The 19,270-nt window shown below is 45.4% G+C and overlaps 1 protein-coding gene across 1 annotated transcript; it reads left to right on the top strand.

Moving 5' to 3' along the window:
• Positions 1–2,382: 2,382 nt before the first annotated feature.
• On the top strand, positions 2,383–3,339 carry LOC133806524 (proline-rich receptor-like protein kinase PERK8). Its single transcript, XM_062244615.1, has 2 exons — positions 2,383–2,713; positions 2,984–3,339. The coding sequence occupies exons 1-2, from the start codon at positions 2,383–2,385 to the stop codon at positions 3,337–3,339; spliced, it is 687 nt and encodes a 228-aa protein (XP_062100599.1).
• The last annotated feature ends 15,931 nt before the right edge of the window (positions 3,340–19,270 follow it).

Genomic DNA, 19,270 nt, shown 5'->3' with positions numbered 1-19,270 from the left:
GTGAGATAAACGATAAAAAAAGGGATGAACACAAACAGAAATTCAAATGGAAAAGTAAACAACACAAACGATTTATAGTGGTTTGACCCCAATTGGATGGTAATGACCTACATCCACTTAGTGTTCTTATTGATATTGAATTCCAACATTGTGATCAATGAACTAGGGTTCACAAGTTTCACATGCCTTGGGAAGCTTACAACCTCGGTGGATAATCACACTGTATTTTTCTCTCAGAGTCCAAAGATCAAAAGTTCAAAAGTCCCTTCCTTGAGCCCTTTGATTCTTATTTATAGGCTCAAGAAGAGTACATGGGCCGATGGGCCTTAATTATCATTAAGATTCACGTATCTAGGTAATAAAAGAATTTACAACTAATGCAAATATTACAAGATTGCACGTCCAAAAGGAAGTAAATGAAAGTATGCAACCAGACTGGTCGCACCTAAGCATGATACTTGATAAATCAATGACTTTCTGGTCGATGGTCGAACATGATTCATTCACTTAAAGTTGTCACGTGTAGGTTAATCATGCCACGTCATCAGGAGTCGTTTTTGGGTAAACATTTGCCCCCCAAAGTTTATTTTACTGCAACCAGTATAAAGTAAACTTAGACAACCGACCTTTCGTATGCCCTATCAAATCTATCAGAGTCGTCCATGCCTCCTCGAAAAAAGGCAACCAATTATGTCTTTGTAGTTTCCCAAAAAGTGATTTGACGGCTATTACGCTTTCCCATGCCTCGAAAAATCACCCCACATGATTACCTCTGTAACCGTGCTTTGACCAATATATATATAGCCCTTCATATTTACCTTTCACCTTTTACTTTCTATCTCTTTTTCAAGAACACTGAAGAATAGAACCCTTTGAACCCAGAAGACCCAAACGATCCCAACGATCCATGGAGCTTTTGCCCAGCCATTCGTCGTCTCGGAAGTTTGCACTAATCTTCATCCAAGTAAGTTTCTCAAACTTCTCCGTCGTCAGACTGCCATGCAATATTTAATTTCTGGTTTGTGTCGGACTTAGAATTCCTGAATGTTCTTGAAAAACCGATTTGGGGTAAATGGGCACATAGATATTAGCACGATAGGATGAGGAAAAAACACAATATGAGGCTTAGGAATCAGCTTGGGAGTTAGGATTATTGATTTAGGGCGTAAAATCGAAGTAAAAATTTGATTTTTAGGCATGTAGAAAAAATTGGGTTTTTCCCGCCCTTTCAAAGTCGTAAAGTTTTCCAAATTATTCGCAAACTTTTCACGTCTGTTTTTTAATCCATTTTCGAAACTGTTCGCATAGAATTTAGTGTTTTTGTTAGAATGTTGCTGGTCGTGTAAAAGCTTAACTTTTATACACGAGCAACGTTATTCCAAATTTTCCACTTTCTTGGTCTATTGGCCGTAAAGTCTCATCTCCCCTTCTCTGTTCGCAGATTTTCATGCACGACCCATGGGGAGGTGAGAGGCCAATCGACGATGACTTGCTCGCCCAGTTGTTCGAAGGTCAGGAACAACCGTCATTACTAATCCCGGAGATTCCTTTTTCTCATAACCCTTCTAATAGACCTTCAACCAGTCCATTGAACATGGGTCGAGTAAAATCCACTGCTCAAAAGAAAAGAAAAACAACCTCTCCTCCTGCCAAATAGCCTCCTCCTCGGGCTGAAAATCCTTTGACTAGCACACAAGCCGAAAACACTCCTCAGCCAGAAATCCAAACAAAGGCCCAACCTCGGGATGTCCTTCGACCAGAAGTCGAATGGTACGTGGTACCTCCTAGCAACATCACAGCTAGGATGGTAGGGAATTATCTCAAGAAGTATGGACTTCCTGGGATAACCCTAATCAAGCCTACCATCGACCAGCAAGCAAACCTGCTTGGGGGCGCCTTCAGCGCCTGGTCGAGATATCATATTGAGGCAGGGGCAACCTTGCATCTTCATCCATTTTTCCAGGGGGTGGCCAACTACTTCGAAGTCGCCCCCTTCCAAATCACACCAAATGGATATAGAGTGCTCTCTACTGTCTATATCATGTACAGCCATAAAAAATGGCCCGTTCCTACGCCACACGAGGCCAATTACTTATTTGATCTCAAGTCCAACCCCAATCACAACAACACGTGGTTCTTCCACTTTTACCACCAGGAATCTACTCGCATTTTCCTAAGTGATATCACCCACAAGTCCAATGTGGGGAAGTACTTCTAGGAGTACTTTTTAACACTAGACCTGGTCGCCAACAATATGGCCTTCACCGAAGGAGGTAAATTATGTTATTCACTGGTCGTTTAATTTCCTTTAACTTTTCCGCATGTTCCTTAGAACTTTGGTATTCTTCAAGTCCGTGGCGCCGACCAGCTCCCACTCCAGAAATGGAGATACGAGCAGCTTCCCTGGCCAACATGACCGACATAGAAAAAAGCGTCAAAGATTTGGTCACGGAGAATAATCTAAGGCTAGTTGGCCTTCTGGCCCCTCCCCAGGATGTGAGGGAAACAACTGCGGGGAGTGTTATCGGTGGAGAAGCTCCCGAACAGAACCACGATGTGTCACAACCTCCGAAGAGGAGGAGGACAGCGGGAGTGACTATCAGGGAACCCTCCAGCACCCCTCGAGCAGCTGCTGCCCCTGCTCCTTTAGGAAAGGGCAAACAAAAGGTTTCTGAGGACCTCGAACTCATTCTTGAATCTTCAGATGAGAACGGTACTAAATTCTCACTCTTAGACGATTTGCCCATTCCCTGTCATTTATTTGACGGGGACGACAACTTTAAATACACGCCTAATTTAAATTCAAATTTCTTTAAGGCAGTGAGTGAGTGTAGCAGTAGTACAATAAATAGTGTAGCGACCAGTAGTTGTAGCTCGGGTATTTTACTTATAATTTCCTTGATCTTATTTTCTTGATTTAGTAGATACCTTCATCTATATTACCTGACTGTTCACTTCTATTTTGCAACCATGTCAACTGAAGATCTGTTCGAGCTTTACAGTGAACCTGTACCCGCTGCTCCTTCGAGCAAGAAAAAATGGAGTAGGCCACACCGAGGTGAAAGCAGTAAGAACCCTCCGACGAAAAAAGCTCAGACCGGGGATCCTCCAGTGCCAGTTCCTTCTTGGGTAACCACACCTCCTCTGGCTCCCCTCGACCAGACGTCTCCCCCAGCCCCCGTCGATCAGACCCCTCCTCCAATACCTGCCGATCAGACACCTCCTCCAGCACCAGCCGACCAGACACCTCCTGATCAAACAGGAGATGCCTTGACGAGAATCGTGCTTAGCTTGGCCAAGGAAAGGATGACTAAACTATCGAGGCATCGACACAGCTGAGAGGCCATCATCGGTACCAACTCCATGGAGGTCGACCAGATAATTAATTGCGCGCTGAATGAAATAGCCAGCGTAAGTTGCCATTTCCCACCATCAGTTTATCTTTTTCTCTGATCGCAAGGAATGCTAACTATGACCGCCAATTGGCGTCACTCGGGAGCCCTGACTGCTCAATATGAGAAGAAACTTGGCGAACAGCTTAAGGCATCCGAGGACAGACACGCTGAGGAACTTAAAGCATCCGAGGCCAGATACGCTGAGGAGCTTAAGATGGTTGAAGCGAAATACACCGAGCAGCTCGAGGCAGCCAAGAAGAAAAATGCTGAGCTGCTCGAATAGAAGGCTAAGCTGGCCGAAGAGCTGAAACAACATCATGCTACTTTAATCAAAGCCATCGAAACTAAAGAGAAGTACAAGGAGGCTTCTTTGCTTAATCTCAAGGAAGCCTTTAAGCTTCAAGATGATTTGATCATTAGCAGAAAGGTGACTGATGGGTTGGAGGAGCGCATCAAAGAGCTCGAGGAGACCAATGCCAGCAACTTGGAGAGGTATAAGGGTGCCACCTTCAACTGCTTCTCCGCATTCTGGAAGCATAACCGCGAGGCAGAGTTCAACTATCTCTCAGAACGCATGAGGAAATCTGAATTAAACTGGTGCCTTGCTCGCCTTGAACAAGAGGAGAGAGAAAAAATCTCAGCCTCCCCCGAAATCTCCTTGGCTACGGGCATTGATGGCGTAGAAGAGGAAATTGGGGCCTCCATCGACCAGCAGACTCCTTAAGACCCTCCTGTTTCATAATTTTTGCGATTTTTATCTAACTTTGTAATTTAGGACACATGGACCTCGGTTCATAGTATAGAGACAATTTATATTTTTATTGCTGCATGGGCAGCTTTTCCTTTTAACATACAATTACATCTGAGCAGTAACTGCTCTGGTGTAAAAGATTTCTCTTTTGACATTATAATATTTTTATTTTATTATAACATATGTTCGCATGATCGAACTTAGCATAACACTTTGGTTTGATTTAACAAAATTTTGAAAAATACTCTAAGTATTGTAGCATGCTTTCACTTATTTTGCTCGTGTGTTTACATATAACTATCGACATGCTTTGCTTACTAGATACCTTATATGCCCCCCAAGTGATTGAGGAGCTTTAGGTCCTCGGTCACTTTCCTTGACCAAGATCTGTTCGAACATTATTGCTCGTAATAGAGATTTAAAATGATTATATAGCAAAACAACACACGTAATGAGCAAATACTTGTAAAAAATACAATAATTGGCAAGATCGACTGGCTGCGCACAATCCCTTTTATTTCTCATAATAAATGGACAATCGTGTTTGTACGAGTGATCAAAATATGATCTTACACTTATAAGCAATCAGTCACATGGTTGACTAACCCTTGTACATAAACTTGTAAACAATAAATTTAATACAAGCCAATTATTTAAGAAGAATTGTTTATTGATAGTACTTGCGCAGGGTGTTCCCCATTCCAATAGCGAGGAATGAGATCTCTATTTAAGCGAGCAAATTTATAAGTACCTGGATGGAGGACTTCTTCGATTTGATATGGTCCTTCCTAGTTAGGTCCAAGTACTTCAGCAGCTTGATCGCGGGTGTTAAGGAAAACTCTTCTTAGTACCAGATCTCCCACACTAAATTTTCTTTCACGTACTTTAAAGTTGAATTATCGGGTGACCTTTTGCTAGTAAGCTGCTACTCGGAGTTGGGCTTGCTCGCGCCTTTCATCGACCAAATCCAAAGATTCCATTAATAACTGGCTATTAGTGTCTTGATCGTATGCCATTCGTCGATGTGATGGCGGATCTAATTCAACAGGCAACATAGCCTCATATCCATAAGCCAAGGAAAATAGAGTATGAGCTGTTGTTGTTCGATGCTACGTTCTATACAACCAGTGGACTTCAGGAAACTGCTCTGGCCATGCCCCCTTTGCTTCTTCAAGACTTTTCTTCAGAGTATCCTTTAGTGTCTTGTTGACAGCCTCAACTTGATCGTTTGCCTGCAGATGAGCTACTGAAGAAAAGCTTTTGATAATACCATGCCTTTCGCAAAAATTTGTGAGCAGATCACTATCAAACTGCGTGCCATTGTCTGAGACAATTTTTCTTGGCAATCCATAGCGACACACTATGTTTTTACCACAAAATCCAGCACTTTCTTGGTCGTTATGGTTGCCAGTAGCTCAGCTTTGGCCCACTTCGTGATGTAATCAACAGCCACCACGACATATTTGACGCCGCCTTTTCCTGTGGGTAAAGACCCAGTTAAGTCTATCCCTCATACTGCGAATGGCCACGGACTTTGCATCTGCTTTAGTTCGTTGGGGACTGCTCGTGGTACATTGGGGAATCTCTGACACTTGTCACATTTTCGAAAAAAATCCACAAAGCCTTCATTCATTGTTGGCCAGAAGTATCCTTGCCTTAGGATCTTTTTTGATAAACTCTGCCCCCCAGTGTGATCTCCACAGAAACCTTCATGGAGTTCTCGCATTAATTCTTTGGCCTTTTCTTTTGAGACGCATCTTAGAAGTGGCATTGAGTACCCCCTTCGGTATGGAATTCTGTCGACTGGGATAAACCAAGTAGCCTGCCTCTGAAGGGTCCTTGCTTTGTTCCTGTCTGTCGGCAACACCTTATGCGCCAAGTACTCAATGAAAGGTGCCATCCACGTATCTGCTGCCTGAATTACCAGAGAGGTTTCTTCTGCTCTGATGCTTGGTGCGGACAGTAGTTCAATAGGCATTATATTCAGTGTGTCAGCATCCTTTGCACTTGCTAATTTGGCCAACGCATCAGCGTTTGAGTTCTGGTCGCGATGTACTTGCTGGAGTGTATATCTCTCAAACTGCGGCAACAAATCCTTTACTTTGTTCAAGTAAGCAACCATCTTCAGACCCCTGGCTTGATATTCACCAGTAATCTGATTAACCACCAACTGGGAGTCACCATAGATTTCAAGTGACTTTATATTCATGCCCCTGGCTAATCGTAAACCTGTGAGCAGCGCTTCATACTCAGCTTCGTTATTAGACGTTGTGAAGTCGAATTTGATTGCGCAGTGGAATAGATGTCCTTCAGGCATTGCCAAAATCACTCCGGCTCCAGCATGATGTTCGTTAGAAGAGTCCTCTGTAAATAACTTCCAAGAGGGAGTTTGGCTTTGAGGCTTAGGCTCTTCTATCTGTTCACTGTCTGGAAGCCCAGTGAGCTCTGCGAAAAAGTTGGCCAGAGCTTGCCCTTTTACTGCTACTCGTGGTAAGTAAGAAATTTCAAACTGCCCAAGTTCAACTGCCCATTTCAATAATCGACCAGCGGCTTCTAGCTTCTGCAGAACTTGCCGTAGGGGCTGGTTGGTTAGTACTGTGATGGGGTGAGCTTGAAAGTATGGATCTTTTTGTAATGCCCCAAATTTCCTAATAGGGTTTAGGACCTTGATTAGGAGGCCAGAAGGGCCATAATTGATTTATAATATTATTAAATGATTATATGCATGTTTATGTGAATTATATTATTATATGATGGTAAATGCATGCATATGAGTCCACATTTTACTATAAGGGCATTTTGGTAATTTGGCCTGTTGAGGGCATGATTGTGTATTTTTATGCATGTGAGTGAATTAAAAATAATACCACATTATATGTGGATTTTTTCGAGCCATTCGGCATGAGACGATCTTTGAATGCCAGTTATCGGTCTAGTCATAACGGGGTTAGTTTTGAGGCTCGGGGTGAGTCTCGAGGTAATTTGAGGATTAGAACATTACCGGGAATTAAAGGGTAATGGGATATAAGTTATTCGTATTTGAGAATATTGGGAATAATGGAATTGGAGGACGTTAATTATGATTAGCGGGATAAATGGTGAAAGGACTATTTTGCCCTTAGTGGGTTTTGGAATAGTGTTTTGATCCTAGGGGCATAATGGTCATTTTGGACCAAAATCAGTGACTTAGTCACCTTTCCCCTCAGCTGAAGGTAACCTTAGAAATAGAGCATCATTATCATCCTCTCTCTCTCTCTCTCTTCTCGATCATCATCCTTCTTCTTCTTCCTTTGTTTTTTTTAAACTCCCTTTGAGGATCCAAGCTAGGAGAGCAAGGCTTGAGGGCTTAGGAACTTGGTTCAACCATTGAAGAGGATCTAAATCAAGCTTGAGGTAAGAAATTCAGCCATGAAAATCTTTGGTTTATACCCTGTTTTTCTATTAGTTTCAGCTGCGAATTTTGAAGTGGATAGTTGGGGATTCAATGAGGTTTTTGGAGAAGTTTGCTTGAGTTTTGATGAGGTTGAGGTATGGATGAAGTTTTGGGGTTAAATTATAGGTTTGGATAATGTTTGGGGTTGGTTTTGAAGCTTGGTTTTCAGGGGAAATCACAGGGGAGAAGACCAGAGTTTTTCTGGTCTGTCAGTGGCGCCCCAACGCTAGGCAGTGCAGGAACTGGGGGTTCTCTCTAACTTGGGCAGCGCCCCATCGCTAGTTCATTTTCCAGCGAACCTATTTTTAAGTTTTGGGATGACATTAGGGGCTCGGGGAATGGTTCCACTACCCAGTTTCGGTGGTTTGGGAGTTCTGAGAGCACGAGATTGGTCCTGGGAGTGAGGTTTTAGATTATAAACCTTTTTTTATGATTTATTTTATTGATGTGATTCCATATTTGGTTATGACTAGATGAATATTAAAGGATCAAAGGATCGATCGTTCTCAAGGGTCGTTCATTTGTTATTTCTCGCTCGAACCAAAGGTAAGAAAACTGCACCCCATATGAGACATGCATGGTTATTATTGAGGCATGTTAAAGTGTTTAAATGTGGACATGGATTGCATATTAAATGCTTAGCAAATCTTGCTTACCTGTGAATGGCATTGAGTTCCAAGTCAGAATCGGTAATGGTGTCAAACTAGTTGTGAAGCTATGGCTTACTAGTCAAGTTCGACAGTAGTTTTGAGCATTGGTCGTATGTTACTGACCTAAGAGTCAGGAGCGGCATAAGCGTCATGAACGCAGAGCCGATGAAAGATTAGATCTAATTGACATCTGCATTGAATGACTCACTATGAGCATTAATGCCGGACCGACCTTAAGTTCAATGAAAACTAAAAGCGCTTGTCTAGTCTAATGGCTAGTTATTTAGAGCCAGAGCCAGAAAGGCTAAGGCGACCTACACGTCACATGGCTAGGAGGGTATGGGACCTCCGAGATGGACTTATCAGTCATTTGACCGAGATAGACTTATTTGTCATCTGATTGAGATAGACTTATCAGTCATCTGACCGAGATGGACTTATCAGTAATCTGACTGAGATAGACTTATTAGTCATCTGACCGGGATAGACTTATCAGTCATCTGACCGAGATAGACTTATCAGTCATCTGACTGGGACTGACTTATCAGTCATCTATTTACAGAGAGTGACTTATTAGTTGACTGTTCAAAGAATGACTTATTAGTCATCTACCTCAGAGAGACTTATTAGTCATCTACTCAGAGCGGAGGACTTCACAAGCATTTATTTGTACCTGCTTGCATGCATGAGTAGAGTTATTACTGCTAGGCATGCCTATTATGACTTAGTAACATGTTATTACTTGTTCATGAGAATATTGAGTTTTCTTGCTGGGCTTCGGCTCACGGGTGCTTTGTGGTGCAGGTAAAGGCAAAAGAAAGCTGGACCATCCTTGAGTTGGAGAGCTTAGGTGACGATGTGTACATATGCGGCTGCTCGACCGCCACGGCCGAGGGTTTAAAGAGGAACTAGGGTTAAACCCTATTTTGCCGCTAAGGTCAGCTGATTGTAAATATTTTATTGTAATAAACCTTTAAATGATATTTTTGGGTTCCCAATGTATAAAGTAAATGTTCTAATGAAACGTTGTATCTTAACCAAAATTTTTAACCCTAAATTGCTAATCATACTTAGTTACACGATTATGGCCAAATAACTCGATTAGCGAGTTTAGCACTGTTTAACATGCACACCGTAACGGTCCCTAGAGTTTAGAGCATTACACTTTTGATGAAGATACCCTTAATCAAAGAGAATGTATCCACCATATCGATACATTGTGATATCCAAGCAACATTGTGATATCCAAGCAACATTGTCTAGAGCATACAACAGAGGGTATAATGGGAAGTCTAGATACATTAGTCTAAGACACAGATATGTAAGAGAATTGATTAAAAAAAGAGTCATCTCAATATCCTATGTGAGAACAAGTGAAAACTTGGCAGATCCTTTCACTAAGCCACCAACGAGAGATTTAGTGGCTACATCATCTCGAGGGATGAGACTTAAACTCCCTAAAAAGATTCACGATTGATGGTATCCTATCTTTACACTAGTTACTTAACTAGTGTTAGGTTCAATACGTAATAAAAAGTCAATCAAGTGAATATTAGTTGTACTTAAAAACAGTCTCATCTGAGATGTTGAGTACTTGTGAGTTACCAAATTGAGGGTTAAAACCGAGAGGTTATTTTAATAGAATTCAGTCTTGTGAAGACAAGTATTTTTGGTAACAAATTACTGTAAGAGTTCTACCTATATTGGACCTAGGGGTGGTGTTGCCTCTCATGAGAATTGAGAGTATTCTCAAGAATGTCTGTGAATGGAAAGTGCACATGGGCATTAACGGTGCAAAGCGAGACATAGAGGTCTCAAGTGAATATGTCAAACGTGTGTGTGTTATCATTGATTTGTTCTCATGGAAAGATGATTCAATGCCTAGTGCAATCAAATTTTCAACAAATTTTGTGATAATTACACTATAGTAAAGTTCAAGTTGAAAAACACTTTACTATATGCACCAATGCAATGACTTATATAAGAGTGAGTTATTATTTAATCAAGTGGGAAAATGTTATATTTTAAATATAATGTTTGTACGCCCTGATTTTCCCACGGGCTGATTAGCAGGCCGAGTTACTGACTAATCACAATTAGTCCATGAACATCCCCAAGACTGGAGCTCCCGCTTCGAGGTCGTACCTTCTTAGCTCGAGCAATCCCTAAGGACACGCCAAGGTTGCCCAGGACTGGGGGAAAGAACCTGAGGGCCGAAGGTCGGGTCAGGGGAGCAGCTCGTGGTACAAGCTATATACGGAGCTCTGATCCTCTGTAAAGTCAACACACGCAAGATAAACGTGCATATATCTGACATCACGTGTCCGATATCTCCCTGACTTCTCAGACACGCAGCAGGAACGTGCATGTTCTGAAACCCACGGCTAAGTTGGGCTGTGCGGCCCAATATCTTCTTACCTATCAATTTGACCATACTTATGTGTCAGGTTTAGGAATTAATCATGAATGTCACAGAGTTGATATGACAAATAATAAGGTCACGGGATGACCTCCTTACCAACTTCCGGGTGCCTTCTCCTATAAATATGGAGAACCTGGGAGTTGATAAGGGTTGGGAAAAATAGTCTCTGAATAGATATATGCTTTGTAACCAGATACCCAGAGTATATCAATAATATTGACTAGTGGAGTAGAAGGATTTTAACCTTTGAACCACTTAAAAACGTGCCTTGAGTCACCTAGTTCATTCTCTAAGATTTTATATCTGCGACGGTTCTATATTCAGCACTAATCCCTTTCTCTTCTTCTCTTAATTACCTATTGGTGAAGAACCGCGTCAACAGTTTGGTGCTTTCATTGAGAGCAAGTTTGATTAGTGCTGCCACAAACATCCAACTATGGTGACTACTCGATCCAGGCATGGCAACGAGACAGAACAACATGATGGGCAGGAGGCTCATCATATCGCCATCCCTGATGAACAAATTCCTGAAGTCCAGCAGCGGCCAGCAAAGCAGCCAGCGCACCAAGACGATACTGGTAGTTCGGCGCCCCGGCCACCTAATCCGAACCCGTGTTATTATACTGCGGTGGAGATGGAGAACGCTCAGCTGAGGAGCCAGTTGGCCACTGCTAGTCGACAAATCCAGGATATCCTGGCCTGATTACCCCCTCTCACAACCAACGCTAACGTTGGAGAGAGGCAAGGTGAGGCTCCTAAGTCTCGCCGGGGTAGTCGGTCCAGGCATAGCCGTTCGGATAGACTTCCAGCAGCCAACTCCACCCCTTCATCGCACCATCGAGACGCAAACTTCGGGGAAATTCCTGGGACCAGACAATCGCAATACAGCCGTTCGGTTAGGACGTCGACTCCTAGCTCTCAACCATCCACGAGGACGCCCAGGAGAGCTCAAGGAAATTCCCGGAGGAGATCCGAGGAGGGCCAAAGACGTCAGCCCGTCCCCGAAGATCGTCCTGCGCCTCGTCTAGGTCGCCCGGCTCGGGACCAGCAAGCTGGCAGGGCCGAAAGGCCCCCACCAAATTTGATCCGTCCCGATGGAACCAGGATCCCTTCTCCAGTCAGGCATCCTCCATCTCCGATCGGATATCCGTCTCCTCCTCGGCCCGTCCGAGACATCCCAGCTTACGGGAGTAGTAGGAGAAACCCACCATCAGCGGGACCTTCCCGGCGTAGCAGGGCGCTGAAAGAAAGCCCAGGTCCTCACCACCAAAGACGGACTCCAAGTTTGTCCAGCAGGAGTCATTGGACCGGTAGCCGCCGGAGTGATCTCTCTGGAGGAGATCTACGTCAGCGACTAAGTTCGGCACAAAGCCACCAGACCACCTAGGGAGGCGACCTTCGAGATCACCTCAACTCTCACAGAGAGGACAGGGATAGAGATGGTAGTCAGGCTCGCTTAGGGGGGGCTCGATCCGAAGTACGTAACGGAGGGAATGTCCCAAATAAGCTATTTCAAGATAGGAGGGGCAATAACCCACCTAATATGTACAATGGATCCGGAGCTGCTGAACAGCCCCGGAATGACCAAGGATCTCAGGATCAAACCCTCGAGCGCCTCACTCAGATGGAGGAACTGATGAAGAAGCTCTTATCAGAAAAGGAAAAAGACGAATATGATTTGGGAGACGAGAAGGAACTCTTCGCCCCCAGCATAGCAGCAACGGCATACCCACCTGGTTTCCGTATGCCTCATTTATCAAAGTTCAACGGGGACGGAGATCCGTCAGACCATTTAGGGATGTTCAACACCTTAATGATGGCCCATAATATTGGCCCGGAGCTGAGATGCTTGATCTTCCCCTCCACACTGACCGGACCTGCCCGACAGTGGTTCAAGCAAAGTAAAAAACAGTCAATCAGCTCCTGGAAGGCCTTCTCAGCCGACTTCAAAAGGGCATTCCGCGCCTCCTAGGCCGCCCGTGTTCAAGCCGACTCCCTGGCCAATGTGAGACAGCAGCCCGGCGAGACGCTGAAGGCCTACCTGAGCAGATTCGCGAACTTCGCTGCCCGAGCTAGGGACGCGGATGATAGCTCCAAGCTCATGGCCATGAGAACCGGAATCCTTGTCGGAGGAGACCTATGGAAGGATATACAGAGGAAGGGAGTCAGCTCGGTTAACGAATTCCTTAACAGAGCCCAAGAATGGATAAACTTGGAAGAAGCAGAAGCCTCAGTCGCGGGAACCAGCCAGGTTCCCGAGCAGCCCACCGGAGTAGGGACGGAGGTCGTGGCAGCGACCCCAGGCGCTATACAAAACAACCAACCGGGTGGAGGCAAAAGAAAGGGAAATGGCGAAAACAATCAGCAAGGCCAAAAGAAGAATAAGTCTGTAGACAAGTTTAAGCCCGTGTTCGCAACATATACCGAACTCACCCAGTCTAGGGAAAGTATCTTCCTGGCCAACTCTACTCGGGTCCCCTGGAAGAGGCCGGAACCATTGAAACACCACAAGGGAAAGAGAGACACTTCCAAGTTCTGCCGTTTTCATAACGACGTCGGCCACAATACCGACGATTGCAGGCATCTCAAAGATGAGATAGAGACTCTCATCTGAGCCGGCCCCTTGGCTCAATACTCACGGAACAGGGTCCCAGCAAGTCGACCTGCTCCAGACGTCCCAACCAGTCAGCCTGGGGCTCGGATAGATCAGGACATCTCTCCTCCCGTGATCGGAGGAGAGATATCCACCATCTCTGGAGGACCGCATATGGCTAGCATGAGCAGAGGCGCCCAGAAGAGATACATGAACGAACTAAAAGCTCACAACGGAGTGGAGTTTGTCCCGGAGCAGCGTCAGTCAAAACAGCAACGATTAGAGAAGCAACCGATCACTTTCACGGAGGAAGATACAGGCCATGTCCAGCGCATATGGTATCTGGATATAACCAGGTCTCCTTAACGACTTAGATGTTGATTTTTGTCTATCGATCGTTGCTCTTCCTAAAGAGCTCGAGACACGGATAAGGGTTAACGCCAACTAAGTCCTATCCTGGTTTTAACTGGGTCATAAAACTTGGAAGTTAACTTAAATTTATTGATCGTGGTTCTTCTTAAAGAACTCGAGATATGGATAAAAGTTAACACGAACTAAGTTTTCAAAATAAGTTCCTAGTTTTAACTGGGTCATAAAACTTGGAAGTTAACTTAAATTTATTGATCGTGGTTCTTCTTAAAGAACTCGAGATATGGATAAAAGTTAACACGAACTAAGTATTTTTTTAAAAAAATATATATATAATGTGGCCAAAAGCATGAAAAAAGCCTAAGTTAAAAAATATGGATTAAAGGCAAAGCGTCTCGAGGTGAATACACCTCATCCAAAGGTTACATAAAACACTTAAAAATATCCGAAGGTAAAGAAGGAAAAAGCGTCCTAAGCCCCATCGGTTGGCCCCTTGGAGGTCGCCGTCTCACCATGCTCTGCCGCGCCAGAGGCTTCCCCAGTCTCCGAGGGCGGGGCCTCTTTGTCGAGGCGAGCTTGGAACTTCACCAGCAGACGCGCCCAGAGACTCGGTGGCATGAAAGAGAAGTCAGCCTCCGGGTTGTGGGCCCAGCAATGGTAGAACAGATCCTGCATGGACTGATCTGAGGTGGTCCGTTCAGCTTCCAGGGCGGCCTGGGCCTCAGTCTTCGCTGCCTCGAGGTCTGTCCGCGAGGTGGCAAGGGGGGTCTCGAGCTCTTGGACCTTAGAGAGTGTCCTCTCCAACTCGGCCTTCGAGGTCGCCAACGCATCCTTTGCCGCCTGAGCCTCCTGGAGAGCGGCCTGGTGCTCGGTCCTCATTTCCTCGAGCTGAGCTCTGGCCCTGGTAATGCTCCGGTGGATTGCAGCGACGCCCTACGAGAAATGAAAGATAAATTGGCTAAGTGGAAAAATAAGGCGATATGCAGAGGTGAAAGCTTTAAAAGAGCGGGGCAGCTTACCGTTAGGGTCATGCCCATTGAAGACTCTATTACGTCAACCGGGCTCATTGTCTCAATAGCCCGGAGCTCCTTCTCCTTGAACTTGTAAAAATGGCTGACAGCGTAGTTCGCAGATTCATACACCGTTCCCCGAAGGCCTCTGGGATCTTCTCCAGATCCTGGGGATCGACCGGGATGCGTACCTCGGGGGCTACCACGACCGGGGTCCCGGTCTCCATTCCTCCGTCCTGGGGGGCAGGCGGAACTCGCTGAGGCGGTGGAGGCATTTGTCCCGCTCCGGCAGCTGGAAGGATCGCCCCTAAGACCTGGGCTGGCGGGGTTTTCTCCTTCTCCTTTGCTGGAGATTTCGTGGAGACCCCGGCGAAGCTCTTGGAACCTCGGAGCCTTTTCAGTCTTGGCCCGACTGGGGGGTTCCCCCCGAAGACTATGCCCCGCAAGCTATCCTTGGGCTAAGACATCTCTTCTGTCAAACACAAAACATGGTTATTACAAGTTAGCAGTCATACAAAGATAAGGACAAAAGTTTAAAGCTAAAAAGCATGTGAATACTGAGGGAGCCCTACCCCCCGAGCTGGAAGAACCTAAGACGATTATTTCACGAACTGGCGCAGGTTCTAGCTCCGGTTCTGACTCAGGGCTAGACTCTTCTACATACTGCCTAAGCCCCGGAGCATAGATACCCCTCTGGAGTGATGGCCATGTGCGTAGGTTGGTCCCATACTCCTCGAATAAGATCGACCTAAAAGCTAGGGTGTTATCTACTACTACGATACCCCTAGGCCGACTCTCTTGGTGATCCAGCACGAGCCGGTCAACACAATGGAGCAGGAGTGTGTTCAGGTCCGGGTCCCTTCGGTGACGATGGACGAGCTGCCTAGGATTGAACCTAACCAGCCGGGGGTCTGCAGTGGCCCTATCTACATGCTTAAACAAGTAAGGGTTACCTTGGCTGGAAGGACCCGCGGCTGCTCCGGATTGGATCCTCTCCTCCAAAGCCCTCTTCCTATTCCTCATGAGCGGAACTTCGGCCGCCTCGTCCTCCTCGTCTTCCTCTACCGCGACCTCCTCCACGATGATAGGTCTGTTGTCGCGGGCTGGGGGCGGCCCCTGGGGCCTCTTCAGGTTTAGGGTCTGATTTGGGAAAATCAGTTTGCAGAACACCATCGTCTCGTCCGTCACGAGCACGCGATAGTCCTTCTCACTGGGGGCAAGCCCGCCAGTGTTTCATATTGGCCCCCGAGGGTCACAGACTTTTCGGTTCTCGCGTAGATGGCTGCAAGATTGGCTTGAATCAGAGTGGAATCCGGGAGAAGCTAAGATAAAATAACACTCTAAAGGCGAGCTAAGATCGGAGGTTACTAACGAGGACGATTAAAGTAGTGGTGGTCGCAGTTCCGGAATCCAGTTGACATGAAGAACTGGTCCTTGAAGTCATTTGGGTGGCTGGGCAGCTCGATGACCGCCGCCGTATTGGGAAAGCGGGTTAAATAGTAAAACCCGTCACCTCGCCCCCGCTGATCCGGGCTGGCTTTGAGGCAAAAGAAATATAAAATATCAGCAGGGGTAGGGACCTCCCACTCCTGCTTCTTGAATAAATACCTCAACCCCGCCAGCAGACGGTAGGAGTTGGGGGGGAACTGAAAAGGGGCCAACCCCACGTAGTTCAGGAAATCAGTGAAGTACTGATCCAGGGGAAGGAAGGCCCCTGCCTTGAAGTGTTCACCACTCTAGGCCGCGAACGATTCATCGAGCGGCATGCAGCTCCTCTCGCCATCCGAGGCAGGTCGGGCAATAACGGAGGCTTTCCCCAGTGGAATGTTGTGACTGAGGAAGAGTTTGTTGATCTTCGTCTGGTCGATTATCTTTGAGACGATTCTCTTCGCCTCAAAGAATGCGTCGGGGGCCACCTCGACCTCCTTCTCCACTGCCGGGCCGAAGCGGGGGATCGAGGAGCTGGGCATCACCGCCTTTCCCTTTTCCTGCCGGGAGGCCGAGCTTCCAACGTTCTTCTGGGGAAGGTTCTTTTTTGGAGCCATCTGGTCGCCTAGCGAACAAATGAAAACACTTTAGAAAAGGCGACCCAAGCAGGAGAAAGAAGCAATTATTATTTGCACGAGCTGAGGTAAGCCCAGCCCGTGGAGAGTGGAACCACGTGGTTCAGTGAACACGCGCGTGTACTCCCAACAGATCCCAGATTACTCAGAATTTGCGTGTCAGGGGGTTCAGAATAAAATTTGCCTTGGGGGGGAAAGTTTCAACAGGCGAAAAATTACAAAACCGCTTAAAGGCGTGTTCCCTAAGCTACCTGGTTTTACACCCAAAAATTCCCAAAACTCCTACCCAGAAATTTTTCCAGAAAAAGCATCCTGAAACCCATACTCTAAAGCGATTTCCTACAACAAATGTGCCCTAACCTAAAAAGGGCTGTCACCCCCCATATTCACACAACCCAGAAAACCCTTGCATGCGGCTACAGTGAATTTTTTTACCTAAGCTACAGTAGCATGTTTTCAAAGTGAACAGGGTCAGGAAACTTACAGTGTATGGCTGGGAGGTAGACGAGGGCGTTGCATTGGTAGGAGCTTCGTCGGTGTAGTAGCTTCCAAAGCTTCAGAGAAATCTGTGCGCCTCAGCTTCGTGAGCGATGAAAATGGCAGCAACAGGGTTGAGGGTTTCGTTCTTCTGAAATATGGAGTGGGAAGAAGAAAGGAGATTTGGAAAATTTCGAATGAAAGGGTGGCCCGTGCGTAGGGTGGCCACCCCCTTTTTATATACGTGAAGGATCACGTGTAGAAGGCTCTTGGATGACCCTGGTGAGGGATCCGAGGCCTTCCACTCGAAATACGAAACGACGGCTGGGCATAGGCTAGGCCATTAAATGCGGTTCCCGTAAGACGTACCGTCACCACCCACGACGTTCCACGTGTCAGACGCCTGCGTAAGGGTGGAATGCGAGGAGTCTATGGGGAAGTCTAAAAGCCCCTACTGTGGTCTTATATACGACGTCATGTACCACGAGCAGGAGCTTGGGGGGCAGATGTACGCCCTGATTTTCCCACGGGCTGATTAGCAGGCAGAGTTACTGACTAATCACAATTAGTCCATGAACATCCCCAAGACCGGAGCTCCCGCTTCGAGGTCGTACCTTCTTAGCTCGAGCAATCCCTAAGGACATGCCAAGGTTGCCCAGGACAGGGGGAAAGAACCTGAGGGCCAAAGGTCGGGTCAGGGGAGCAGCTCGTGGTACGAGCTATATACGGAGCTCTGATCCTCTGTAAAGTCAACACACGCAAGATAAACGTGCATATATCTGACAACACGTGTCCGATATCTCCCTGACTTCTCGGACACGCAGCAGGAACGTGCATGTTCTGAAACCCACGGCTGGGTTGGGCCGTGCGACCCAATATCTTCTTACCTATCGATTTGACCATACTTATGTGTCAGGTTTAGGAATTAATCATGAATGTCACAGAGTTGATTTGACAAATAATAAGGTCACGGGATGACCTCCTTACCAACTTCCGGGTGCCTTCTCCTATAAATATGGAGAACCTGGGAGTTGATAAGGGTTGGGAAAAATAGTCTCTGAATAGATATATGCTTTGTAACCAGATACCCAGAGTATATCAATAATATTGACTAGTGGAGTAGAAGGATTTTAACCTTTGAACCACTTAAAAACGTGCCTTGAGTCACCTAGTTCATTATCTAAGATTTTATATCTGCGACGGTTCTATATTCAGCACTAATCCATTTCTCTTCTTCTCTTAATTACCTGTTGGTGAAGAACCGCGTCAACAATGTTGATTGATTAAATAAGTGTTACAATAGTGAACTATTTAATCTAGTGGGGGAAAGTTATATTATTTTATAATATGATGTTTAGATTAAATACTGTGATAATGCGTGTCACATATTGTAACATATAAAATAGAGTTACAATATTTGGATATATGTGTATATTCAAATATGTAACATATTTGGTGTTCAAATTCAGTTACAAATTTGTAATTCCCAAATATTACCCAATAATGTGTAGATTTGATGTTACACATTTTGATTTGAATTTCTCAATGCCATAAGAGATATGGCTGTTAGAGATGTGATTTTAACCCCAATAATGTGTTTGAAGGTTACAAAATCAATTGGGAGTGATTTGGAACCATTTGGAAAAAACAACACAAAGTTGTGTGCTGAAAAGGGCCAGTGGTCTCGGCCAGAGGCATTGGTGGCCGCAACCTGGGTGACAGAGAGCCACAGCCGTGGCCAAAAATGTTCGTGGCCGCAACTAGGAGAGCTAGCTGTCAATTTTTCAATTTTTTGCCAATTTTCTTGAATGACTCAAATAACTCAAATAACTCTCAAATGTTTTTTTTTTTTTAATTCCATAAACATCCAAATAATCATTGGTAACATCCATGTGGATTAGTTGAATTTGAAATTCAAAGGGTGTCTTAAAACTCTACAAATAGGATCCTATTGATCACTTGTAAGACACAACTTTTTTATCCATTAAAGTACTTGGCTAGAAAATAGATAAAGGCTTGATAATTCCATAAAGCTATTTCCAAAATTGTGAGAGTTCCCTGAGTGCTTGAGTTATGGGGAAATAAGTTTTTGGACAAAGGTTTCAAC

Source organism: Humulus lupulus, chromosome X (genome assembly GCF_963169125.1).
Source record: "Humulus lupulus chromosome X, drHumLupu1.1, whole genome shotgun sequence".
Lineage (NCBI taxonomy): Eukaryota > Viridiplantae > Streptophyta > Magnoliopsida > Rosales > Cannabaceae > Humulus > Humulus lupulus.
Note: the sequence above shows the minus strand (reverse complement) of the source record. Positions and strands in the feature narration are given on the sequence as shown.

Coding starts and splice junctions, on each gene's coding strand:
- LOC133806524 (XM_062244615.1), top strand. CDS start 2,383: ATGGAGATACGAGCAGCTTCCCTGGCCAACATGACCGACATAGAAAAA. Junction 2,714..2,983: donor TGAATCTTCAGATGAGAACG/GTACTAAATTCT, acceptor TGTCAACTGAAG/ATCTGTTCGAGCTTTACAGT.